Source organism: Carlito syrichta, unplaced genomic scaffold (genome assembly GCF_000164805.1).
Source record: "Carlito syrichta isolate Samal-C Ts95f unplaced genomic scaffold, Tarsius_syrichta-2.0.1 Scaffold303061, whole genome shotgun sequence".
In the NCBI taxonomy this organism is placed as follows: Eukaryota; Metazoa; Chordata; class Mammalia; order Primates; family Tarsiidae; genus Carlito; species Carlito syrichta.
This window is the reverse complement of record NW_007247157.1, coordinates 275,039-302,240: the sequence shown is the minus strand read 5'-3', so window position 1 is coordinate 302,240 and position 27,202 is coordinate 275,039. Positions and strand designations below refer to the sequence as shown.

Sequence of the window (27,202 nt, the reverse complement as noted above, 5' to 3'; positions counted from 1 at the left end):
CTTCTTTTGAGAAGTGTCTGTTCATATCTTTTGCCCACTTTGTAATGGGGTTGTTTTTTTCTTTTCAGCATGTTTGAGTTCCTTGTAGATCCTTGATGTTGGGCCTTTGTCAGACATAGAGTTGGCAAATACTTTTTCCCAGTTTGTGGGCTATCTCCCTAGAACTGAGTTTTCAAGACTGATAGATCAGAAGTGTTGTAGAGGGAAGGACAGATTTCTCAATGGCCTCTTTCCTGTTGCTTTATACAGGAGACTGATTCTAACTACTCTTTCTTACTTGCTGATGTTTTTTCAAACTTTGTATTACAAATAATTGTAAGAAAATGCAAAAATCAAGAGAAGAGCATAATGAATTCCATGGATCTATCTCTCATTTTCAACAATTTGAAATTCTTCATCAATCTTTGTTTCACCTGTACTTCCCCACTTGCCTTCCTCCCAACCCTGAATTATTTTGAAACAAACCCCAAGTATCACAAAATTTCATCTGTAAAGTTTTGTATCATTAAAAGGTAACATCTTTTTCCTTTGTTCAATTTTTTTCTTTCTTTGCTTCACATTCACTGATCATTTTTTCTATAATTTTAATCCTAATCAGTGAATTTTTTATTTCAGATATTGTATTTTTCAATCCTTGAAATTTTATTTGTTTCTTTTTTATGGCTTCCATTTCCTTTCTCATTATGTTTGCATTTTCCTTTAAATCCTTGAACATATTATGCTTATTTACAGTAACTGCTTTGAAGTGTTGACTGCTAATTTCATCATCTCTGTCATTTCTGGGTTCATTTCTATTGATTAATCTTTCTCCTGGTTATGGGTGGCATTTGCCTGTATCTTGGGAAATGTATTAATTTTTTTATTGAATGGCGGGCACTTTACATGTTGTTGTTAAGTGTCTGGAGGTTGTCTTTCCTTAAAGAGTTTTTTGCTTTATTCCTATGGGCTGTCATGTCATTTGCAGATCAGTTTGATTCTTTTCAAGCTTTGCTAGAGTGGATTGGAGAAGCTTTACCATAAAAAGTGTTTATCTTTGTACTATGGAGACACACTTCTGGAGTCTCCACTGAATACCCTGAGTAATCAACAAGGACTGTCAACTCTGGATGGACAGAGCACAAATATCTCCCTACTCCGGGTGAGCTCTGGAAATTCAGAGTTCAGCTTACAGTTCTCTGGCAGTTGTTTGTGGAGTTACACTCTATTCATGACTTAGTATTCAGTAAACATTCAAAAGAACCCCTATTTAAATTTCTGAAGTCTTTTGTTTATTGAGTTGTGGAGTTTTTGTTTGTTTGCATGCTTGTTTTTGCATAGTTCCCTTCTCTCTGGAGTTCTGTCACATAACATATGATCACCTCAGTCTTCCTAAACTCCAATCTCCATCTCTTCAACTCAGTGAGGCTGCCTGTTATGCTTTCAGCACTTCTCTCCATGCACTGCAGACTGGAATGTGCCTCCAGAAAGAAAGCCATGGTGGTCATATGTCTAACCTCACTTGTTTCCCTTTACACAGAGATCATTGTCTTGTGCTACCTGTTTCCAATGCTTGAACATATTTCTTTGTTTCTTTCTTTTTTTTTTTTGAGTTGGAGTCTCTGTGTTGCCCAGACTGGAGTGCAGTGGCTGCTCCCGGCCACCACAGACTCGACCTGCTGGGCTCCGGCGGTCCTTCCACCTCAGCCTTCCAAGTAGCTGGAACTACAGGCGAGCACTACCACACCCGGTTAATTTTTTGATTTATTGTAGAGATGAGGTCTCGTCAAGTTGGCCAGGAGGGTCTCGAACCCGCGGGCTCAGGCAATCCACTCACCTAAGCCTCCCAAGTCATGGGATTACAGACTGAGCCACCAAGCCCAGCGTGTTTGTTTCTTGATTGTTACTTCATCATGGCTGGTAACAGAAATCAGAACACTCTTTCTAAAAGATAACCAGAAAAACATCATAAAACCTAAGAGAAAAATAATTTCTTAATATCTTCAATTATCTAGTCTGTAACCAAATTTTATTGTGAGATAAGTTAGATAATATCCATGTGACTTTCTTCCCCTCTTCTTTCAAGTCTCTGTTCAAATTTCACCTTATTAGAGTAGGTGAGCAGGTAAGAACATGCCCTCTTATCCCTCTACTCTGATAAGGTGAAAAGCATTCCAGGCAGAAGGAACAGTATGTGTTAAAGCCTGGATTCAGAAGCAAGCTGGACATGTTCAAGGAACCGCAGAGACTAGTGTGACTGGAGTAGATGAATAAGGAGGGGAGAAGTTAAGATGAGGTCAGAAGTGATAGACTGTGGAGAGTTTCGAGCTAGAAGTAACATCATAGGACTTCAGTTTTTAAAGGGTCACTGACTGCTGTGTAGAGAACAGATGACTGTGGGATAACAGCAGAAGCAAGGAGAACAGTTAGGAGGCCATTGAAATAATTCAGACAGGAAATTATTATAAATGGAAGGTAAAATCAAGAATGTTTACTATTGGATCGTATATGGAATGTGAGAGAAAGAGGGCAGTCAAGAACAACTCCAAGTGTTTTAATTCAAGCAGTGACACAATAAAAAGTCATTTACTACGATAGGAAAGACCAGAGGAGAGAGCAGTTTGGAGAGGGAGTAGAGATGGAAATCAAGATTTTAGTTTGTGATACGTATTTAGACACTCAAGTGGAAATGCCAGGTGGGAACTGGATATATATGCCTAAATTTCAGAAGAGAGGTTGAAGCTAGAAACACAAATCTGGGTATATCAATGTCTTTAAAGTAAATTATATGAGATCACTTTGGCTGTGAATTTGAGCAGATGAACTAAGGACCAAACCCTTGAGGACAACAACGTTTAAATTATGGAAATATGAGAAGTATCTGGAAAAGAAGATTGAGGTAAGAGAAGAAGCAAGAGAGTTATGACCCAGAATCCAATCAAAGTGTATGTATCAAAAATCAAGGAATAATTGCTTATGTTGAATGCTACTGAGGTCAAATACCATGAGGCCTGAGATGGACTATTACCTTTGGAAGCAAAGTTCTTGAGTAGGTAACAGGGAATGGGATCCAGTGTGCAAGTAGAGAACTTGGCTTTACTAGGAGTATGAACATTTCATCTATTCTAACAGGAAGAAAGGTGGAGTTGAAGGCACAATGCAGGTGGACTGGTAGATGTAATAGTGGGGGTATATGAAGTTACTCTCTAGTATTTTCTATTTTCTCAACTTTTTTTCCCTCAATAACTATTTTCTAGTTATTAAGCACCATATTATATATCAGGCACCATGCCAGGTACTAGGGAAGCAGCTATAAATAAGACTAACATTATCTTGTCCTACATACCTTCTGGAGCTCTTTAATTATTACAAACACAATAATAACCCTTGGGAGAAAGATCTGAGCATTGTGTTTGCATAGGAGATGATTCTTTGTGCTGGCATCCCTGAAATCTGGCATGTGATGATCCACTCTCTGCTCAGACATGCAGAGGCTTGAAGTAGCATCAGGCCCCACTGATGGGGTCTTGGAATTCTGCTCCCAAGTGCTGCCAGGAAGGCCTTGTTTCAACTAGAAACACAGCAGCACACTTCTTTTCTCCTTTATCACACTTATAAATTCAGTACTTTGGGTAGCCTAAGTACAAAAACACACAATTACTCCCTCTTTAACAGAAGCAACTGAGCAGACTTTGGGACCCTAACAAGTCCAACCTGCTGCTTTTGGGAATGGAGAGTTTAGTCACAAAGAGTTGAATAGTCTTTCCCAGGTTTCCTTGTTTCTGCCCTTCCCTCCTCCCTGTCTCAGTCTGTTCTCAACATAGGAGCTAGAATGATCCATCTAAAATGACATCAAGTCTTGTCATTCTGCCTCAAAACTCTTTGGTAGCTTCCCATCTCCCTCCAAATAATAGCAGGTACATTATGATGGCCTATGATGCCCTTACCTCTCCATCCCATCGCTACGATCTTCTCTCCCACCAATCTCCACCTTACTCACACTGTTACATCCCACCACCCTCCTTGCCTCACATTGTTTCTGCTTCAGAACCTTCGCTTAGGCTCTCCCCTCTGCCTATCCCCTAGCTTCCCACATGGAGCTACATGGCTTACTCCTTCACCTCCTCAGGTCTTTACTCTTAAGTCTCCTTTTCAAAATGAGCCCTTTTAAAACCAACCTACTTAAAATTTCAAGTCTCCCTACCCCCCATTCCCAGCCTCTTATTCCTCCTTTGCTTTTCTTCAGAATAGTTATACCTCTATATGCTCTACGGTTTCCTGCCTGACTCAACTAACATTAATATTTCTGCAATCACAGAAATTTGTAGTTGACTCTTTTTGTCTTCTGTTTAACTGTAGCCCTCTCTGCATGTGGCCATCAAGTTTTCTTGATCTATTTCAATGACCACTTGGTGTGACACTTCTCTAACTTACTTCCCAACCCCTCATCCTTTGAGGCACATAGGCTGTTTCTCTTCTGATGTACAGCTCTATAGGAGGGTCAAAACCAATTAGAAATATATTCTTCATTCACTCTAGATGCCTTGTCCAGTAATTAGCAGAATTTTGAGAAAGTTCTAGATTGTCAATCCAAGATATTTAAGGCATGGGCAGAAAAGAGAGAAGTCACAAAAAGACCAAGAAGTTGTAGTAAAAGAGATGGAAAAAAATCCAGGAGAATACAATATTCAGGAAGCCAAGTGAGAAGCATGACTGAGGAAGGAGGGATGCATTTGCTAGTAGACATGTGTGCCCTGTAGAGCCAGGAGACAAGCTGCTTTGGAGAAGACTAAATGAACTAGAGATCATCACTCCTTCCAGTCTGGAGAATTCCAACATCAATACATACCATAGGAACCTATCTTCATTGCCTGCATTATAGCAGTGACACTAGTGTGGTTGAAAGAGCTTATAATAAGTTTTGCCGTTAAAGATTGTGGCTCTATATGACCAGGCCATGTTCCTAAGCTCTGGTCCCCTTTCCTACCTTTCCTACCTTGGAGAGGTGAAAATCTCTCTCTTTCTCTCTCTCTCTCTCCCCCCCCACCCCCATCTCTCTCTATCTATATCTCTATTTCATTTACCTTTAAAATAAAATATATTTTCCAATCTAAAAAAAAGGATTGTGTCTCTAGAGATGCTCATTGGAGGACTGTGTAATAACATGATTCATTCCCAGAAAGCTGTCAAACTTAAAAGTCAGGAAGCCTCTCCCCAATTCATGTGATTTCTACAACTAAGAAGTCTTCATTTCATGGAAGACTTTCTCTGCCTAAGTCTCCCAGAAAATCTGGCAGTATTTTTTAAAACTAATACCTCTGTATTAAAAATACAACTGATAGAATGAGATATAAATATCCAGTATAGTTAGTTGCAAAATACATTTTAAATGCCAGATAGGAGATGAACTTGGGAATATGTCACTTCTCTTTGGTGGCTTTGCCTCTCTGAATAGTGCCTGTCATAGAGGTAGAGCTCAATAACATCTGTTAAGTGGGTGAATGAGCACCTTACCAGTGAGAGTGAGCTTGTGCCTTGAGGTGAGCATGGCAGGAGACAACACAGTGGACAGTAAGGTTCCAGGACTGCCTGTGGAGCTTTGGGCAACCTACTTGTACTTTAGTACATGAATTGCATCTATTAAGTGGGAATAATTTTAGTAGCTATGTATTAGACCATTATGAAGATTAGTGTTTAGAAAGTGTTTACACAGGTCCTGGCACCTAGAAGGTATTCAATAATTATGGGTTACTATAATTAGAGAAGAGAAAGAATTTTGTTAAGAAATTTTTGGACCTACTGATATCTTCCTGCTTGGAAAACAAATGAAACCAGAACATGTCTGGAGCCCAGTTTTGCTGCAAAGAACCTGGCATTGAGGGAGTGTTTGAATGTTAAGACTTGTGAGTTCATAGAAAGAGGGTTCTCCCCAACCTCACTAATCATCAAGGAGATGCAAATTAAAACTACACTGAGATACCACCTAACTCCAGTCAGAATGGCAATTATCAATAACTCAAAAAATAACAGATGCTGGAGAGGATGTGGTGAAAAGGGAACACTACTACACTGCTGGTGGGAGTGTAAACTAGTGCAACCTCTGTGAAAAGGAGTGTGGCAATTCCTAAAAGTTCTAAATATTGACCTCCCATGACCCTGCAATCCCCCTACTGGGAATATACCCTGAAGAACTCAAATCACTCTATGAAAAAGATACCTGCACACAAATGTTTATCGCAGTATTGTTCACAATACCAAGAACCTGGAACCAACCATGCTGTCCATCAAAAGAGGACTTGATTTTAAAATGTGGTATATATACATGATGGAATACTATGCAGCCATGAAAAAGAACAAAATCATGAATTTTGCAGCAACCTGGATGGAACTAGACTCTATAATACTGAGTGATCTCTCACAGAAACAAAGATCTGAGTATCACATGTTCTCACTCATATAGTGGACCTTGAACATCCATCATAATACTATAAGAAAAGGATTGACAGTGGTGGAAACTATGGGGGGAGTAGGGAGAGGAAGGGAGGTGGGATTAACAGTAGTCAATATCGGTCTGGGGATGGGGAGACACCCCTTATCAACAAGGGTGCCTGAACAATGCACATTTGTATACCTAACCCTTAACTGTACCCCACAATTTTATAACAAAAAGTATGTTTAAAAAAAAAAGAAAGAGGGTTCTCCCTCCTGTGAGTTCACAGAACCCTCATGTCCTGGACCAATGGTGGGGAGTTGGCCTGGAAGAACAGAGAGGCAGATGCAGGGCCCAGGGACAGTGTAAAGGAAGGTCTAGGGCCATAACCATTTAAGGAAAGGCATGTTCAAGTCTCACAGGACTTTTAAGGGGGAGCTGTTCTGAACACTATCTGAGGCAGGGATGGCAGGGAATTGCCTTTTAGCTGTCAAGCTCCATCTCCACAGCCTGTCGGGCATTGCCCAAGATGTGCCTACATGAAGTTACTCATTTCCCCTGAGGCTTCCCGGTGCTTCCCAGCCGGCTCCTCTGCCAGGGACCCTCCTTAATTATTGGTGACCTTGTTCTCTGGGCTCCAGGCATCCCTGAGGGAAGAGAATTTTGCCTAAAAGAGGCTAAAGAACTCAGCCTCCTTACCCCATGAGACCCTGGGCTCTAAACACTCCTCTGACTGACATGTTAGAGGCAAAAGACCATGGGGTTCAGCTTGGATATAAAATGCTGAACCACCCTGTGGAAGCAAGGGGTCTAATTTCACTCACTAAAGGATTTAATTTCACACATTTCTTTTTTCATTAAGCATTCCTGCTGCTCAAGCCCTTGGGCCCATGTTACTTTTACTTATGGCCTTGGAATAATTTAAATTAGTCTGGGTGAACTAATATTTAAATCTAGGAAGACTGATGCAGACATTTGACCATAAAGGGAGTAATTTACAATGCCCAAGACACTACTATATGGGTTAGAAAAGTCAGTTTTCTGTAAATAATTTGCATTTCAGAGTCATAGAGCTTTTAGAGCTTGAAGTTACCCCAAGCCCAATTCATTTATTTTACAAATACATACTCTGAGGTCCACAGCAAATCAAGGGACTTGCCAAAGTCACACTGCTAGTAAGTAGCCAAGCTACAACTTGAACCCAGGGCTTCCTGAATTAAAGTCATTCACCCTACATTAGTGTATGATTCTCCTAGTACACAGCTAAAAGCAGCTACACAAAGACATTGGAAACTTTAAATTGGGGGTAGAGGAAAGCTACAAACATTATTTTTTCCATTCGGTAATGATTTTTCTGATAACATTTTTAAAATACCTACTGAACAGGCACAGATGAAAGTACATTTCAGTGTCAAAAAAATTATTACTTCACTGAATTATCACACAGATTTTGATAGGGTATGCTTGAAATGTGACTTTTCAAAAAGGGAAAGGGATGTTGTAAACAGACCTGCAATGTTTTTGAATATTTACTGTTGTGGAGTCTCCAGTTTGACACAGATGCAGGTAGATCCTCACCAAAGCCATGACTCTTCTTTAAACAACTGCTCTCAAATTACTTTTCTCCTTAGAAAAACATTTCATTTCCTTTTATTTGGTGGATCATTTGCACTAGAAAGAAAAAATTCTTTGTTGTTGTTGTTGTTTGGTTGGTTGGTTGTTTTGTTGTTTTTTTTTTTTAAGTAGGTGGGTCTCACTTAGTTGCCCAGGCTGGAGTTCAGCCACATCATCTCGGTTCACTACAGTCTCAACCTCCTGGACACAGAGAGATTGTTCCACCTCAGCCTCCTGAATAGCTGTGACTCAGTGACAGGCACAAGCCACCATGCCCAGCTAATTTTTTTTAAATGTTTTGAAGCGATGAGGTCTTGCTATATTGTCTAGGTTGGTCTTGAACTCCTGGGCTCAAGCAATCCTCTTACCTCAGCCTCCCAAAGTGCTGGGATTACAAGCATCAGTCACCATGCCCAGTTACTAGTTAGTGGTGGGACATAGTGAGGGTGGGAGGGATGGGAGGGTCAGCCTGGGAACTGTGATATTTATGTCACTGGCAGAACATCCACTAACAACAGTTTCTCTGCATCTTAGAAATGAGCTTTGAAGCTCTTATGGAAAAGTAGAAAGATTCACTTGTAAGACATTTACGAGATGAAGAACAAAGCTTCAGGGCTGCATGTGCTTGCTCAAGGTCAGAGGGGAAATGAGAATGGCCAAAAACTTGGAAAGCTGCAGACTTTGAGGAGTGGGTAGTGGAAGGAAAGCTGAGGAGAGCAATGGGAGAGGCAGGAAGCAACCGAGAAGGCAGGCTATCATGTCTGATACACAGGGCAAAGGGGAGAGCCAAGACAGGCTACCGGGGTTAACCTGAGGGGAGTGTGGAGTCAGTGAGCTGGAACTGCTCACTCACCAACCAGCTAGTGATTCTTTTACCACATTAATTCCTCTAAATATTCAGATTAAGTGTAGCATGGTTCACATCAAGTCTTTTCCCAGGTCTGAGTAAGCATAAGACCTTTTAATTTACAAAATGTTCAAGAGTCTTTTCTATACATTAACTGACCCAGTTTATTTCCTGGAGATCCAGAGGAACACAGTGGTCAAGAGCATGAACTCTAGGAGCAGACCTCTAGGTTCAAATTCCAGACCACCTGCTTCCTAGATGGGCACATTACAACTGTCTGTGCCTCTGTTTCATTAGCTATAAAAATGGGATAATAATAGAATGTATTTCATAGAGCTGTTATGAAGATTTAAGGAAATTTGAGATGTGGAAGAGTGTGTGTGTGTGTGTGTGTGTGTGTGTGTGTGTGTGTGTGTGTGTAAGAGAGAGAGAGAGAGAGAGAGAGCGCGCGCATGCATGCTATCCCTGGCTAAAAATTCCCTCACAGACAGCGCTGTGTGAGCTGATGCATTGTCATTATGTGAGAGCTCCTTTGGGACCATTTTTGCACATACTTTTCTCATGCCAAGATTTTTCAGTTAAGATTTTCCTATTTCTCTATCGATGTTTACTTGGTCTGCTACACTTCACACAGTCAGCCAACAATTTTGACACAAAATTTAATGAATTTATTCAATGTTTTCAGCAGTTCTGCTCACTACTGGTCATTCTGACCTCTCATCAGTGATGCTTTCTCTCCCCTCAGAAAAATGTTTAATCCATTTGTGCACTGCCATTTTCTCCATGGCATTATCCCCATAAAATTGGACTAACATGTCCCTGATTTCACTCCCATTCTTGCCAAGTTTAACAACAAATTTAATGTTTGTTCATTGCTCTAATTCAAGCTCCAACATTCTCATGATGACACACAAAAACAATACATTGTTAACTGATTTGAACCACATGTTGACATAAGCACAGCTGTGAACACTGACATACCAGGGTTATGATAACTTACCAAGGTGTTTGTACAGTGCTGCCAATGTAAGTGCATGGCTGCAAGTTCATGAATTTAATTGTCAGACCTTGTCTGGCAAAACAGTGCCTAGCACATAGTAGGTGTTCAAATTACATGTGAATGATTAAGTTTTAATAAAGGCAAAGGCATATCTCAGAGATATTGCAGGTCCAGTTCCAGATGCCTGTAATAAAATGACTTTCAGCAAGGCTCAGTGGCTCAGCCTGTAATCCCAGCACTTTGGGAGGCCGAGACAAGAGGATTGCCTGACCCCGCAGGTTCGAGACCAGTCCAGGTAACTTGGCATGTCCCAATCTCTGCACAAATCAAAAATTAGCTGGGCATGGTAGCAGGCACCTATAGTTCTGGCTACTTGGAAGGCTGAGGCGGAAGGATCACCAGAGCCCAGCAGGTCAAAGCTGGGGTGGCCGTGAGTGTGCCATTGCACTCCAGCCTGGGCGATAGAGTGAGACTCCAACTCAAAAAAAAAAAAAGAATATCACAATAAAGTGAATCACACAAATTTTTTGGTTTCTTGGTACAAATAAAAATTATGTTTATACTATAGTGTAGTCTATTAAGTGTGCAACAGCATTGTATCTTAAAAAAGCAATGTATATACCTTAATTTCATTTTTTTAGTTAAAAAAATACTTTATTGCTAAAAAATGCTAACAATCATCTGCCCCTTCAAGTTATAATCTTTTTGTTCATGGAAAGTCTTGTTTCAGTGTTGGTCATTGACTGATCAGGGTGGTGACTGCTGAAGACTGGAGTGGCTGTGACAATTTCTTAAAATAAGACAGTGAAATTTGCTGCATCAATTAACTCTTTCTTTTATGAAGGAACTCTTTGTGGAATGCAGTGCTGTTTGATAGTATTTTACCCACAATAGAACTTCTTTCAAAATTGAAGTCAACCTTCTCAAGTCCTGCTGCTACTTTGTCATTTAAGTTTATGGAATATTCTAAATCTTTTGTTGTCATTTCAACAATGTTCACAGCATCTTTGCCAGGAGTAAATTCCATCTCAAGAAGCCACTTTCTTTGTTCATCTGTAATTCCACATTCATTCAAGGTTTTATCATGAAATTGCAGCAGTTCCATCACATCTTCAGGCTCCTCTTCTCATTCTAGTTCTCTTGTTATTTCCAGAACATCTGCAGTAACTTCCTCCACTAAAGTCTTGAATCTCTCAAAGTCATCCATGAGGCCTGGAATCAACTTCTTCCCTTTAGTGTTGATATTTTGGCCTCCTTCTATTAATCATGAATGTTCTTAATAGCATCTAGAATAGTACATCCTTTCCAGTAGGTTTCAAAGTACTTTGCCCAGATCCATCAGAGGAATCATTATTTATGGCAGCTATAACCTTACAAAATATATTTCTTAAATAATAAGACTTGAAAGTCAAAATTATTCCTTGATCCATGGGCTGCAGAATGGATGTTGTGTTGGCAGGCCTGAAAATATTAATCTCCTGATACATCTCCAGCAGAGCTCCTGATTGACCTGGTGCATTGTCAATAAGCAGTAATATTTTGAAAGGAATCTTTTTCTTTTTCTGAGCAGTTAAGTCTTAACAGTGAGCTTAAAATATTCAGTAAACAATGCTGTAAACAGATGTGCTGTCATCCAAGCTTTGTTGTTTCATTTCTAGAGCACAAAGAGAGGAAATTTAGCATCACTCTTAAGGGGCCTAGTTTTTTGGGAATGGTGAGTGAGTACTGGCTTCAACTTAAAGTCACACCAATTGCATTAGCCTCTACCAAAAGAGTCTACCTGTCCTTAGAAACTTTGAAGCCAGGAATTAACTTTTACTCGGTAGCTATGAAAGTCCTAGATGGCGTCTTCCTCCAGCAGAAGGGTGTTTCACCTACACTGAAAATCTGTTATTGATTCACCAATAGAGTCTTCATCAATTATCTTAGCTAGATCTTCTGGATAAATTATTGTAGCTTCTCCACCAGCACTTGCTGCTTCACTTTATACTTTTATGTTATGGCAGTAGCTTATTTCCCTAAACCTCATGAACCAACCTCTGCTAGCTTTCAACTTTTCACCTGCAGTTTTTTTTACCTCTCTCAGCCTTCATAGAATTGAATTAGAATCTTCCTCTGGATTAGGCTTTGGCTTAAGGGAATGTTGTGGCTGGTTTGATTCTATCCAGACCACTAAAACTTCCTTAATATCAGCAGACTACAGTTTTTCTTTCCTATCATCTGTGAGTTCACTGGTGTAGTAGTCTTAATTTCCTTCAAGAACTGTTATTTGCACTCACAACTTAGCTATTTGGCACAAGGGGTCTAGCTTTCAGCATATCTCAGCTTTTGAAATATGCTAAGCTTAATCGTCTCTAGCTTTTGATTTAAAGTAAAAAATGTGCAACTCTTTCTTTCACTTGAATGCTTAGAGGCCATTCAATATTCCAATGTTGTTGAAATATTGGGAATAGGGAGGCCCAAGGAGAGGAGAGAGATGGGGGAATGGCTAGTTTGGTGGAGCAGTCAGAACACATACAACATTTATTGATTAAGTTCATCATCTTATATGGATGCAATTCACAATGCCCCAAAACAATTACAAAAGTCAACATGAAAGATCACTGATCCCAGATCACCATAGCAGATATAATAATGAAAAGGTCTGAAACATAATACGACACAGAGACACAAAGAGAGCACATACAGCTGGAAAAATGGTACCAACAGACTTGCTCAATGCAGGGTTGCCACAAACCTTCAATTTGTAAAAAAAAAAAAAAAAATAGAGTACACATGAAACATAAAAAAAGTGAAATGCAATATAACAAGATATTCCTATAATTTAAATGAATTTAATTTTAGTAATTAGTGAACATAAAGGTATAAAATAGCATTATACAATAGAAATACAGTGCAAGCTACAACCATGAGCCACATAGGTAAATTTTAAAATTTTCTAGTAGCCACACTATAAGAGCAAAGAGGTGAAATTAATTAACAATGTATTTTATTTAGCCTAACATATCCAAAATATTATCATAGCAACATTTAATTTATGTAAAAAAATTATTAATATGCTATATATTTTTTTCATAGTAAGTTTTTAAAATCTGGTGTGCACTTTACACTTACAGCACATCTCAATTTTGGACTGGTGGTATTTCAAGTACTCAATATCCCCATGTGACTGGTGACTATTGCAATGGACTGTGCAGTTCTAAAAGGATACTCATCAGACTATTAGCCCAGGCTATCTCACAGGGCTGGCTTAGAAGAAGGTGAGGGAACTAGTCATTTAGAAGGGGGTGATGGAGTTTCTACACTTCTACATTGCTTAATATGTAACAATGAGGATATATGTCTTTAAAATCCGATACATTTTGGAAGAGTAAGAAATCTAATAACCCAAATCTAATGCTCATTGATGCACAGAAATATAGAAGAAAGCATTCTAATCTAGGGGCCAGGAAAACTGGGTTCTAGGTCATATGTGAAACTTCAAAAAGCCCTTTCCCCTTCCTGAACTTCAGTTTTCCTATATTTAATTTAGGACTAATTGATTCCTAAGATTCCCCCCAAGTCCTTAAAGTGTATAAATGTTATCCTATTTCTCCTATATTGCCTCCAAGAATCTACCAATGAACGAGAACTCTCTCCTCACTTCTGGAGGTGGTGTTTTTGTAAACACCGGGACAAGTGAGGAGTCTCTTGCAGTCTTAGGATCTCCTGAACCTAAATCTGCCTTTGAAGACACGTTTCTGCCTGCCTCTGGCTAGCAACATTCCCAGTCCCAAGGAGCTGACATTCACATTTATATGCAGTTCCCTCCGTGGCCTCATATGGTCAAGAAAGCTAAAAAATGAGCCTGGTCTTCTCCCTCTCTCACAGGAATGATCTGGTCTGAATGCAAGGAAATCTGGGAGGAGGGACCAAGGGAGTATGTGCTGCACCTGTGGAACCTGCTGGATTTTGGGATGCTGTCCATCTTCGTGGCCTCCTTCACCGCGCGTTTCATGGCCTTCCTGAAGGCCAGCGAGGCGCAGCTGTATGTGGACCAGCACGTACAGGACGACACACTACAAAACGTCTCACTTCCGCCGGAAGTGGCGTACTTCACCTATGGTGAGTCAGAGATACTCCACCCTGTTCCACCCTGCGTGCTGCCGCTTCCGTTTCCGGGACACGGGCAGGCCCTTCACTGTGGCTGGTTCCACAGCTTTTGGTTTGTAAAGCGGCCGATTTTGTCATTTCCGCAGCCAGTGCCACCCCTCCCATCTCAAAAACGTCCTGGGTCCTGCAGTTCAACCAGCAGAATAGCATGTAGAATTAGGGACTTTGAGAAAAGAATCTTTTTGTGTTAGGAACGATGAATTTGTTTTGGAAAGACTTCGGGGACATTTCTGTAGATTTTTTTTGTTTGTTTTTTGAAGACAGGTCTTGTTTTTGATGTGGATTCAGGAACACTAAAGGGATATGTATTTACCAAAGAATTTTCCTGCTATATTGGACTCCTATGTTTTGTACAAAGGTAAATCCTGCTTTCCCAATTGTTTTTCGTAGGATAGGTTCTTAAAAGATGCCTTAATTCTTTCAAGCTACAAGGCCTTACAGTTTGAGATAGTAGATTGAGACTTTAGGAATAATAATAGTTATAGCATCTATTTATTGAGGACTTACTGTGTGCCAAAAACTCTGTAGATATTTTGCACACATAAATTCTAATCCTTGCAATACCCCCGTACTAAGGGTTTTGTTCCTTTTTGGTTTTGTTTGGGGGAAAAGGTTTGTCAGTATTTTATACACGAAGAAATAGGTTTCCATGGCAGGGCTCATAATGTTTCCAGAAATACAGAATTGCCTTGTATAGCAAGGGATCCTGGCCTGACAGGAATTGAAAATCGTGCAGAAAAACATAGTGATTACCTCCCCAAGCTTTGGAGTAAAAGAGATCTGGATTCAAATCCTAGTTCTGTAGCTTGCCATGAGGCCTTGTGTAGTTAACCTTTCTGAGCCTCTATTTTCTCATGTGTAAAGCAGGAATAATAATACCTATGTCAAAGGATTAAATAAAATTGTGCATGTGAAGAGTTCTTCATTATGCTCTGAAAATATTAAGTGCTCACTAAATGACAACAGTTATCACTACTACCATCTGGGTCATTGTCCTACTCAAACACTATACTTTCTGTACTGAAAGAGAAAGATGAGAATGCAAAGAAACAGTGGATATTTGTTGTTATTACCAGTAAAAAGTAGCTGGACACTTAACAGACATTTGTTAATAGCGTTTGCTACATCTTGAAGGGTTTGAGTGTCATATGTCCCTGTTAAATGAAGCCAGATGGCTCCATGACCACAGAATCTTTGTGGTCAGGTTACCTGACCATGGTTAGATATGCAGCAATGATCTGCACAGGGATGGTCATGTAATGCAAAAGTTGCGTTGCTTCCCATATTCTGTGCAGATTATGTTAGCGTCAATGTGATAAGGAAACTCCCGTTGAGAAATGGAGAGTCTTACTGTATTGCAAATCATCCACTCTCTGCCAGTTTGTTGTTGTTGTTGTTGTTATTGCTGTTTGTTTTTATTTTGCAAACTCACAATTTTTTAAAAGCAAAATGGGCTTGGTTATGGTCCCCTCTGTGCTGTTCAGGGTTCATCAATGAAAGATGAGAGAATGCTGATACTGCACTAGGTACTTTTCTTAATGCCATGATTCAGGCTGTGGTATTATCCACTTGTGACTTCTATTCCTTGATGGTTTGTGTTAAGTTCTCACCCAGCCGAAAGCATAGTACATTATTGCCCTTGTTTTTGTGGTTCATCCTGTGCCCCTGGAAGTCTTTTGGATTTCTGTGTAGACTTGTCCTCTAGTTATAGGGGAAGAGAGCCCTCTTGTGGCCAGCTGGTCAGTAGCTCCTCCCAACCTCTACAGCACCAGTTGGGCAGATAACAATTTTTCAGATGGTGTTAGGGCAATTTTCCTCATGAAAACAGCTCCAAGAAAAAAAAAAAATCTTTATCTGAATCATCACAATTCTGTTTACGCCCATTATGACTCTTTACAAGCTAGTCTAAGTATATTTTTCAATGAAAGTCCTGACCTAGTCACGAGGATCTGACAACAGTTAAATCTATCTTAATAGATTATAGAAGTGGCTGTCACTATTAGGGCCAAGATTTAAGATGGTAAATTAGAGGCTGCAGAAAAAGAAATCTCTTTTAAAGGTGTTTAGCAGAAGAAATCATGTCCTATTTTGTTAGCCAAATCTGTCATAGAAGGTGACAGATATATTGGAAAACACATAATCTATTCTGCTTGTCTTTCATGGACTTTTGAGGTATGATCTTGATGAGAACATAGAATCTATAATATTATTATATTTCTAAATGAAATTTAGAATCACCAAATTTGTGAAACTTCAGGACCTGGCTTCCCTTACTACAAATTTCTTATTGCTCTCTATTTTTATGACTATTTGACAGAATCTAGCTTTGAAAATAAAGAATAAAATTCTTCCTCTTCCTTGTCCCTTGGAGTGCAAAGAATTGCTTCATAATATCCTTGCTCTCTGCATTTACTGGGCTCTGAGAAGGACTCCATACCCCAAATCCAATCCTTAAAAACGGCAATAATGATATCTACTCTACAGGGCTGTTGTGAAAATTACAGCTAATGTAAGTGTATGGGCTAATTTAGCTTTCTCAGTGTTTCTCAATTAAAGTTTCACTTAACATTTCTTAACAGGGACACTATTGGCTATTTTCAGCAGAGCAGTTTTCATGGTGCAGGTCTGTCTGAGTCACTGCAGAACATTAACATCCCAGTGATATTCCAACTGTGACAACCTCAGACGCCCCCACACTTCTCCCATGAAGGAGGTGCTGCCCTCACTTGAGAATCACTGTATGTCCTGACACATAGTAGACAGCTGATCTGTGATAGATGCTGCCCCTTGAAGTATGAGAACTGCAAAAGGAACACTCCACAGCTTTGCTCTGCTGCAGGAATACCCATAAGGTAGCTAGGGCCCTTGTGGTCACAAGTAGAGTCTCCCTACTCAGGATTGGGCCTAAGACTCTTGCCCATGTGTGACAGGACTGTGTGGCCAACCTGCCTGACTGGTCACCATTCTGGGGACCTTAGCTCAATCGAGAAGCAAATTTCCCAGCACATACTACCCTGGGAACAAAACCCAAGAGTATTTTCTGAGACAGAACATTTCAGCTTCCTGGTCCCCACATGAGCTCATTTGTTCTGACTTGTGGATAATCTAAACCTGTGGCTAAGAGGTCATTCAGTCATTTGACAAACACTTATAAATGCCTGCTGTATGCCAAACCTTGTCCTGAGTATTTTATATATATGATTTCTCTTTATCTACACTACAGTCTTGTCAGGTGAGTGTTATCTCCAATTTAGAAATGAGGAAAATGAGGCTCAAAAAAGTTAGTTGACTTTCTTAGAGTCACATGGCCAGTGAGTGAAAAGGCCACATTGAATTTCTGGTCTGTCTGACTCCAAATCCGTGCTCTTGCCCACCTCTTTCTTGTGCTGCCACCTCAGTGAAAGGGAAAGCTCTTACATTGGTGAGGGGGACAGACTCACAGGCAGCATGGTGAGTGTGATGCGGGGGGAGCACTGGGTACTATGGGAGCACAGAGATGAAGTGAAAACCTGCCCAGCCTGTGGGGGGTCATGGAAGGCTTCCTGAAAGAGATGATGCCTGAGCAGAGTCTTGAAGGAGGATTGAGAATGAATCAAACCTCAAAATGAGGGACGAATGTTCAAGGAAGACGGTCCAGCACATTCCAAGAGGGAGGAGGCTGTCACCATCTGTGTACTGGGATTAATTTAAGGACAAGGGCAGGAATGGTAAATAATCCAGTTGGAGACTTGTAAAGGTGTTTAACTCGTTTCTCTTCCAGAGAAAATTCTGTCCCCCAGTGAGTAACCCAGATTGTTTTCTTTTAGCCAGGGACAAGTGGTGGCCTTCAGACCCTCAGATCATATCGGAAGGGCTGTATGCAATAGCTGTCGTGCTGAGCTTCTCTCGCATTGCGTACATCCTGCCCGCCAACGAGAGTTTTGGACCCCTGCAGATCTCCCTAGGGAGAACTGTAAAAGATATCTTCAAGTTCATGGTCATTTTCATCATGGTATTTGTGGCCTTCATGATTGGGATGTTCAACCTGTACTCTTACTACCGGGGTGCCAAGTACAACCCAGCATTTACAACGTGAGTATCTTGGAGCTCTCCCTTGAGGGTCTTTCTGGGCTTGCTGGAAATCCTTGGGAGGCTCCTGGAGGTGGTTTCTTGCAGAGACTCAGATCTCCTTGGTATTTCTCAAGACTAAAGACAATTTTATTCAAGGATGGCTTAGAGTTCAGGTTCTGGAGCTGAAAAACAGAAGAGCTGGGTTAAATCTTCACTTTCCACTTTCATCCTGTGTGGCCGTGAGCATGTTCCTTGACTTCTCTGGGCCTTTATTTTCTTGTCTTTAAAAATAAGGGTAATAAAGGTACCTGCTTCATTGGGATCATGTGAGGATTCAATGAGATGATATAACTCATACAGTGAACTCTCAATAAGTGGGTAAAAAATATTATTACTATTGTTATCCTAGCCCATGTTGCCTAGAAAACAGAATTCTGGGCAAAACTTGTATGCCAATACTTTTACTGGAACAAGGAAGTTGCAATCCCAGGGAAACAAGACTGAAGGAAAAGGAGAGTGAGGTGTGGAAGGAGGGCAAGCAAGTGCAGGCTGTTGCTACATGGGAAGCACGTGAGGTAAGGTATGGGGATGATTGCCCTAACCACTGGCCATCAGAATACACAATTAGGGCCTGGCAGACTTCTCCAGGGAGATGCTATTGAACCCCCATGCCCCCAAATAGTCTGTCAGACTGAGAAACAGAATTCATCAGCCCATCTCCTGTCTCTCATTAGTCACACCACAGGATATTAGCACACCTGCATGTCCAGGGGAAACCATATCCACACCACAAGGGAGGCAGGTCTGCAAGTGAGTGCAGGTCGGCAACTCTCTCCATGCCTGGCCAGTGAATGTTCGTGGGCACCGAGAGAGTCCTGCAGCACTGTGTGCCTTTGCGGCAGGAGGGAGGCACAGCAAGAGAAGCAAGAAGCATGCAGCCTGAGTGTGAGGCAAGGCTGGGTTAGCAGGGCCCGGAAGTAGCTGCAGTGTGGGCTCCTGCCAGCCAAGATGGCGGAGGGAAACAATGGCCTGTGCCATCGACCCCACCATGAAGGTGGAGTGGAGTTCATTGAGCCTGTGTCCACAAAGACCCAAAACTCCTCCTCTCTATGGGAGAAGCCAAGTGTCTTTTGTAGGGTTGGCTATCAGTAGCATTGGGCACGATCTAGAGGAAGAATCTGACAGAACTGAGTGTATTCCCTGACACAGGCATATACAGGCTGGTGACCTTATGCCAAGTCACTTGATTCTTCTAAGCCTCTGTGTCCTTGCCTGTAAAATGAAAATAAGATTTCCCACCTTACTCATAAATAGTTAAATGGATAAATGAGGTAGTTTGTGCAAAGTACCTGAAACCCAGAAGTGTTTTCAGTCCAAATCTTTCTCCAGACTCACTCATTTCCAGAACTTCTCCTTGCTTTCATCAAGCTCCTGCCCAGAACCTTGAAAGAAGGTTTGTCAGGTTTCCAGTCACAAGTACAGCAGCCCGGACCAACAGAGCTAAGCACTTCCTGACATGTGTCCCCAGGAAGCCCTGAGTAGCCTGGAATTTCAGTTTCCCTGCTAGTAGAAACAGCCCTGAGCCTCGACTGTGCAGACTCCCTTAGCAGTTCCCAGCTCAAGGCAGGGCCTCACCTTACCCTTCTGGAGACATTGCCCATCAAGGGAAGATCCATGTCTCTAAGAACCAAGTGCAGTGAACCCAGGACCACTCCGATCAGAAGCCTGGACTGTGCTGCCACACCCCACTGGAACTATAGGTGGGCTCCTGAGGCTGCCAAAACTCTTACTCTCTAAGGCAAAGAAGTAGATTGTGTGTCACTGAGAACAGGTGCCAAGCTGAGCACTGAGAAATGCACCTGAGTATGTCTGGCTCTGCCTCTCAGCCCATAGGCTCTCTTAGATCTCAGCAACCTTGGTTCACACAGACTAGGTTTCAATCTGAGCTCTGTCTCTTACTGACTTTGTGGCCTTGGGCAAGTGCTTAAATCCTCTGGACCTCAATTTGCCCAGCTCTGAAATAAGAATGTGAAGAGGGCCAATGTCACAGGATTGTTGTACGGATCCAATAAGAAGAAACAGCATCAAATACAGTGCTTGGTATGTCATGAGCCTTCAATAAATAGTAATGATGATAGTGGTGATGGTGATAGTGGGGTTAGGGGAGGGTAAATTGCAACAAGACACACCTGAGTACTGATTTGGCTCTAGAGGACCCTTCCTAAGCAGTGACCTAGCTTACAAACCATGCACCAGCTCAGGCCAAGCACGTTATTGAATCAGGTGGGCTATTTCTTATCACTCCAATGCTTAGTGATTATTGAAGGAATCGAATAAACTTGAATCACCCAAAAGGAAATTCGATCTAGATCTGCTAGAGGCAAAACTAAATGTATCCACTCAGCATGGGATGCAAGTGTTATTGAACAAGGAGAGGACATCAGCTAATAACCAAGGGTTCTTACCCTCTATGGTTAGGCCCTTGTATTTCTCCTGTGTTTCCAGTCTAGCATGATTCTTTGCTCAGAGTCTGTGCTCACTAAATGTTTCGTGGACAAGAATGAGGGAATAAAAAGGAGAAACTAACCAGACAGGTAAACAATAGGCATGTGGGCATCTGACAATGTGGACTTCAGTCCCATCCCTACTTCAGTCCCTAGGTGCTCTGTGCAGTCCCTCTTCCCTGCCCTTACAGAGAACCTATATGACTGGTCCACCGTTCCTCAGAAGGTCAGTGCTGTGACACATAGGAAAATGAAAAAGGTCATGACTGAAAGTAGGGCTAACCTGGCCACAATTTCAACTATATGTGGCACAGCTAACCCACTGAAAGAGTAAAGCAGGGGGTCTGGGCTGGGGTCTTATGGCCTAGGAAGTCATGGGAAAAGGCAAAAGCAGGAGAAAGCGGCAAAGCAATTGGTTTGTCCTGTGTGCTGGAAACTAAACAAATACTTTATAGACATAAGAGTTCCTGCCGAAGAGGACCCCAAACCTCCTAATATGGGTGGAGAGGAGAAAAGGTAGGGAGGTGGCAAGCACAGTGAAGAAAGAGAGGTTATCGCCTCAGCCATTCCTGAAATGGGATGTGTAGCTATGAATAGGACTTGACTGAACAAGAAAACCACCAATAGAGCAGTGAAGTGGAGAGAGAAAAGAATGGATTTTTGTAAACGTTATCTTTTACCTTTTGACTGCTCTCTGGAGCATGTCACCCCCAAGAGATCTTTGATCATAAAAAAGCCATGTGAGGACAAATGAGACACATGCCTTAGGGGGATTCAAAGCTATTCTGAATGCTGGCCTTGCTGATGAGGAAGTTGAAAGACCCACTCTGGCAAATGTTTGCTCCAGAGCACCCCATCTCCATGCCGTCCTGCCCAACTCAGAACTTTTCTTTTACCCACCCACAGGAGAGTGACCTCCTCTGTGGAATGCTGAGCTTGTAGGATAAGACAGGTCCTCTCATCAGTCTCTATAGCCTTGGAAGACCCAATCCTACAGATGGGTATTTGGGGTTGGAGCACCCCGCACGTATCCCCCCAGCCCCACTTTTGACACACACCACCCCATAACTTCATTCCTGCCATGCATAAGGACAGCTGGGGTTCCTAAAAACTGTTCAGGAGTCCACATTGAAGGTCAGTTGTTAAGAGCCTAGAGGGAGCTTTCTCATAGAGCACTGCTCACCCTAAGGATATGATCCCAGGAAAACTCACAAAAGTTGGTCCCACCTGCGTTCCACCAAGTTATAGCACTGTCCCAAAGGAAAGGGGCAGGCAGACCTGGGACAAAAGGAAAGAAAAGGAGAAGAAAGGTTTCTTTACCAATCACAGCCCAGTCTGCAGCCAATGCCCCCACCCCCCGCCCCCAGCCACTTCCTAGTATGTTCTAGTTCCAGAACCATATTCCTTCTCCTCACCCCCAACCTCTCATTTTCTCCATCTGGCATACCTCAGGGAAAGGGTTAGAAGAAAATAGATTGAAGTAGTTCAGCCCAAGGTGTGAATAAACACACAGTACAAACAGACTTAACAGAGACCAGTGGTTCCCAGACCACATCAGAATTACCTGGGGAAGGGGTGAAATGTGGGGCTTTCTAGGCCCCACCTCTTAGAGTTTAATTACAATAGTTCATAAATCAGCAATAACAATTCATTGGGGGATTCTAAAACCTGTAAGTCGAGGACCTCAGGGTAAGAAATGCTGATCCGGTCCAACCTCCTCACTGCACAGACAGAAGACTTGGAAGCCACTCTCAGCTCCATGCACTTCAGAGACAAGTAGCTTGTTCACCTAAAGGAGTTATCTTATTGGTCGTATTCCAGGTCCTGTGCAGGCAGTGTTTTTTGTTTTTAAGCTGAAGCCACTGATTAGGTAGCCAAATCCAGCAGAAGCAAGCCCTGGAGTCAGATCCTATGAGCAGTTTCCAGTTTTTCAGCCTCTTTCTACTTCAGAATGAAGGATTCTCTCTGAGGTCTGGGTTGTTTTTCACAGCCACTTCTGCATCAGGGCCTGGCCTTTGGGAAGCAGCAGAGATGTGTGTGCATGGGTCACTGGTTGGGGAGCTGGTGCCTGTCTGGGCATGACAGATAGTACACCTGCTGGCAGCTCATTATCTCCAAGTCTCTTCCATTAGAAACCACAGATGACCACGGGTGAGGAAGGGAAGGTGCTCAGACAAGGTTTATGCTCTCAGAGTACAAAATCGAAGTATCCCATGACATGAGTGAGGAAGTGGAGAGAAAAATCACCTGAGAACTCACTTCCTTTAAGAAACTCTTTGAGAAAAATTCTCAGTTCAGCTTGTGAGGAATTCTGTTACTGGGAGCATGTTTTTTATTTTATCGTGGAAATTGGTAGACAGGATTTGCTTTTTGGAGGTGCATTTTATAGCCAACTTGACTGAAATGTATATATTCTGTAAAGCAAAGACTTTCTGCTCAGAGATTATGTGGAAACCTTGAGGTCCCAGCACTCTGGTTACAGTGTTGGAAAAACAGAAAGAAAAGGTCCTTGGCTCATAGATGAAATACAGCTGGATGAGAATACATAGAAAAGGGGTACCTTTCTCATACTCTGCTGATGACCATGACAGGATAGGTACACAGAGAATGGAAGGAGCCAGGGCAGTGAGATAACTCAGAGCAAGGATGTAAAGGGCTCTCTAACACAACCCATCATGGGCCCTGGTCCCCCCTCTGGGTGAGCTTGGCTTTCCCCACTTGATACTAGTTGGAGATTAAATGTGGCTTCTGTTCCTCAAAAGATGATCCCAGCCCATCTTTTATAAAGGCTGCTGTGGAAAGAGCTTCATAGCGTAGCTGGGTTGAGATTTTCTAATCAAAATAATACCTCGCTTAAGGTGGTTTTGTCTCCCCAGGAGTCATTTTAATGGAAGGAACTTCAATGCTAGGCAAAATTAGAAGCTTCTATTTTCCATGACAGTTATGGGAAATTTCCACACTCTGTAAGGAAGAGATCCTGTGCCCACTAGGAGCGGGAGGCAGTGATCCAGCCCTACCCCACGTGTCCTTGCCGTAGAAAAGCCAGCTTCCCTTTCCAGCTATGGGCACCTGGGCTGAAGGAGAGAATCTGAAGATTCTGCCCACACACCGCCCTCCCCACCTAGGACTGCTGCACCATCCTGCCTGCCAAGGACTGTCTGAACCTGGAGGTTGAGTTCCTCATACTCTTGTCTTAGAGCTGAAATCAGGACTTCAAGTTCAAATGGTAGAAATAATAATAATAATAGATACCCATTTAGTAACCAACTCATTGTGACAACTACATGCATCTGCTCTCTCATGTAATCCACACAATGGAATAACACGGATACTACTACAGGAAACTGAGGCTCAGAGAGTACTGGACTGCCAAGATCACAGAGCCAATAGGAGAATCCAAACCCAGATCTGCATGATTCCAAGACCATCTTCTACCTTTTGACCTAAAATTTCCAAGAACAGAACCCCCACACCTACCCTGGGACCTATGCTTTGAGGTGGAAGCTAAGTCCCTTTAAAAGTGGAGTTGCTTTCCTGTAGTACTAGATTCTAAAGAAGAGAACTCTAAATTCAGATTTTGTTAATCACTGAAAACCTTAGCCCTAAATATGCAGCTTATGATTCTCCCCTGGATAAAGCAGTTTCTGTTCCAAAGTGGGCTCCCTAATTTGACATTCATGAAGCAGCTACTCTAGGCCAGGTTCTGTGTTCAGGCCTAGGTCATGGGGATTATTAATAAGACAGACAACCTTCCTGACACTGAGAACCTATGGACAAGTGAGGATTCAAGTGGGGGGAAAAAGCTAGTATCCCATAAGATCATAATCAAAAGGTACTTGGGCAGCACAGGGAGGAAGAAGTACTGAGTTCTGCCTGGCAGGGTCAGGGAAGTCTTCCTGAAGGAGATAACCTAAACAGAATGACGGGAATGGCATTCTGGCCTGTGCAGAGCATCTTTTGGAGAACTGCAAGTAAGAAAGAGTTCTGGGAGATGGTGGAAAATTAAATCAGAGAATCCAATAGAAGCTAGACTGCAAAGCACTTTATTATAATTCCCGATAGAGTGTTAGAGTCTGCACTAAGGCCTTTGTGAAAGGAGGAAGACAGGATCAGACCTCCCTTCAGAAAGAGCCTGCGGCAGCTGTGACAAAAACAGTTGGAAGGGGTGAGCGTGGAGGTCATGCGTGGCCTGAGCTGGGTGCTGGGGACTCCACTGTGAGTAAGAGCAGACACAGCCTTCCCATTGTGAAACTTGCAGCTTGGTTGGGAAGACAAATGTGAATCAATCCCAGGAATGAGGGCATGTTTTCAAATTGAGAAGCTGTTCCGAAAGGCAGGAACTTGAAAGAAAGGAAGCTCCTAAGGGCCCTGAGCTAGATGCACCTGCACCAGAAGGCTCTGAAGGAGCCGTGTGAGAGAGGGTGCAATGCGCCCGAGGCTGGGTGATGTCATATAATTCAGCAAAACCAATGGCCTATCAGAGAAATCGGGGAAGGATTACCCTGAGACACCCTAGAACCTGACCTACTATCGTTTTCCTGTGCAGTGTGTGCCAAGTGTGTCTGCAGGTGAGGAACCAGTAAGGGAGTCAGCCTCCTGGGAGCTGCAGGGGATAGATTTTCCCAGGACCCAGAGTCCATGTTGAAATATGGGCATCTCTGATCCAGAAGCTTCACAGGCTGAGTTTTATCATCATACTTTATCATATTTTGGAAGTTATAATCACCACCTTTCAACCTATAAATTCAAGTTAGGCATAAGGGTGTTTGGGAAATGAGAGAGCTTACTGTGCCCATTATCAAGTGGAGAAACTAGCATAGAGAAGTTCTGAGACTTGATGAAGAAGTAGCAGTGGGCAGTGCCAAGGCTCAGAGAGGCTGGCGAGCTGGAAATGGCCTGTATGTGTCAAAAAAGATAGCTTGGGTCTAACATAAGTTACTTTCTTTGAATAACTCTCTAGCAAGTGATAAAAATATAGCTCTTCCAAAGTGAGAGACTTGCTTGAGCCCAGGAGTTCGAGACCAGACTGGGCAACATGACGAGACCTCATCTCTCCCCAAACCCCCCCCCCAACCCGCCGCGTGGTGGTACACACCTGCAGTCCCAGCTACTCAGGAGGTTGAGGTGGGAAGAATCACCTGAGCCCAGGAGGTAGAGGCTTCAGCCTGGGTGACACAGTGAGACCTTATCTTTAAAAAATAGATTAATGATGATAGATAGACTAGATTAGATAGATAGATAGACTACTTTAGAAGAATAATTAAGCTTGTTCTATCATATAAAGTTTGTTTATACATTCTCCTCATGTTTACTCATGACATGGATTTTGAAAGCTTGGGGCCTTTGGACCTCTGGAACAGGCTGGAAGCCAAGAAGTTTTAAGGAAAAAAGCCTGCCAATTGGCCAGCATAGTAGCGCGTGCCTGTAGTTCCAGCTACTTGGAAGGCTGAGGCGGAAGGATCGCCGGAGCTCCACTAGGTCGAGGCTGCAGTGGCTGGGAGTCTGCCACTGCACTCCAGTCTGGGTGATGGAGTGAAACTCCAAATAAAAAAAAAAAACAGCCTGCCAATACACAAGTAATGTACTCCTTTGGATGCTGTCTTCATGGCACAACTCCAGTCCTCCATCTCATTCTCAGGCTGACTGTAGCCCTCTGACAGGGAAGTTCTCACCTTTTTATTTGCTAAAATTCTGTTCAAGGGTTGCAATAAGATTCAAACTATCATTTCTCAAGGTGATGAGAAACTGGATCATCCAGGGTTAACTCCAAAGGTACTATCAGCAGAAACAGTTCTTACACAGATCTGAGGCATGCTGGGTAGGACCAAGTGCCCACATCACCTCTTGCCTCAGTTTCTCAGCATTCAATCATCTGTTGACAAAAATGTTCAGAGTCCCCACTTCAAGTCAGGCACTGTTCTAGGTACTGAGGACAGAGCAATAAGGAGGTTAGCAAGCCCTGTTGTCCTGGAGCCCACATTTCAGAGGGAAAAGAGGAAAAAGATAGACATATGACAAGATTATTATAGATTATGTACTGGGAACTGGAGAAGAAATAAAATACTGTACAAAAGAGTCAGGTGGGGAGGGCTTGACAGGGCAATCAGAGAAGGCCTGTTGGGCTCATGGCCACTGAGTCTAAAGCCTAACGAATGAGAGAACAAGGAGGGGGTGAGATGGAGTGAGAGTGGCAGGGCATTCTGGGAAGAACTGGGTCAGCAGGGTGGGCAGAGTGCAGTGAGTGAGGAAAAAGCCAAACATTAGGCTCCAGGGAGGTGGGAGTAGCCAGACTACCTGGACCTTGAGGGACTGGGCTAGGTGATGGGCTTTGTCAGTCACGGGGAAAGTCACTAAAGGGAGAGGGAGGATCTGATTTTTATTTTTAAAGGGCTACTCTGAGAATTAATTGTAGGGTGCAAGAGGTTTCAGCCAGCTGTTGGAGCTTATTACAGTTAAGGAAATTTAAACAAAAAAAACTAATACTAGTAATAAGAAACATTTATTGAACAATTGCTACGTGCCAGGTAGTATTTTATGCTCTTCACAAGCATTCCGTTAACTCTTTCAATCCTCACAACATCCCATGAAGTAGAGATTGTTTTCCCTTTTTTTTTTTTTTTTTTTTTTTT

General features: G+C 42.3%; 1 protein-coding gene across 3 annotated transcripts in view; it reads left to right on the top strand.

The window, feature by feature from the left end:
• TRPC7 (transient receptor potential cation channel subfamily C member 7) overlaps positions 1-27,202 on the top strand; it is a 152,914-nt gene that overhangs the window by 99,354 nt on the left and 26,358 nt on the right. For all 3 annotated transcript variants that reach the window (XM_008057579.1, XM_008057577.1, XM_008057575.1), the window contains 2 exons: positions 13,738-13,971; positions 17,826-18,090. In XM_008057579.1, the coding sequence (XP_008055770.1) occupies positions 13,738-13,971; positions 17,826-18,090 (499 nt within the window). The remainder of the gene's footprint in view (positions 1-13,737; positions 13,972-17,825; positions 18,091-27,202) is intronic.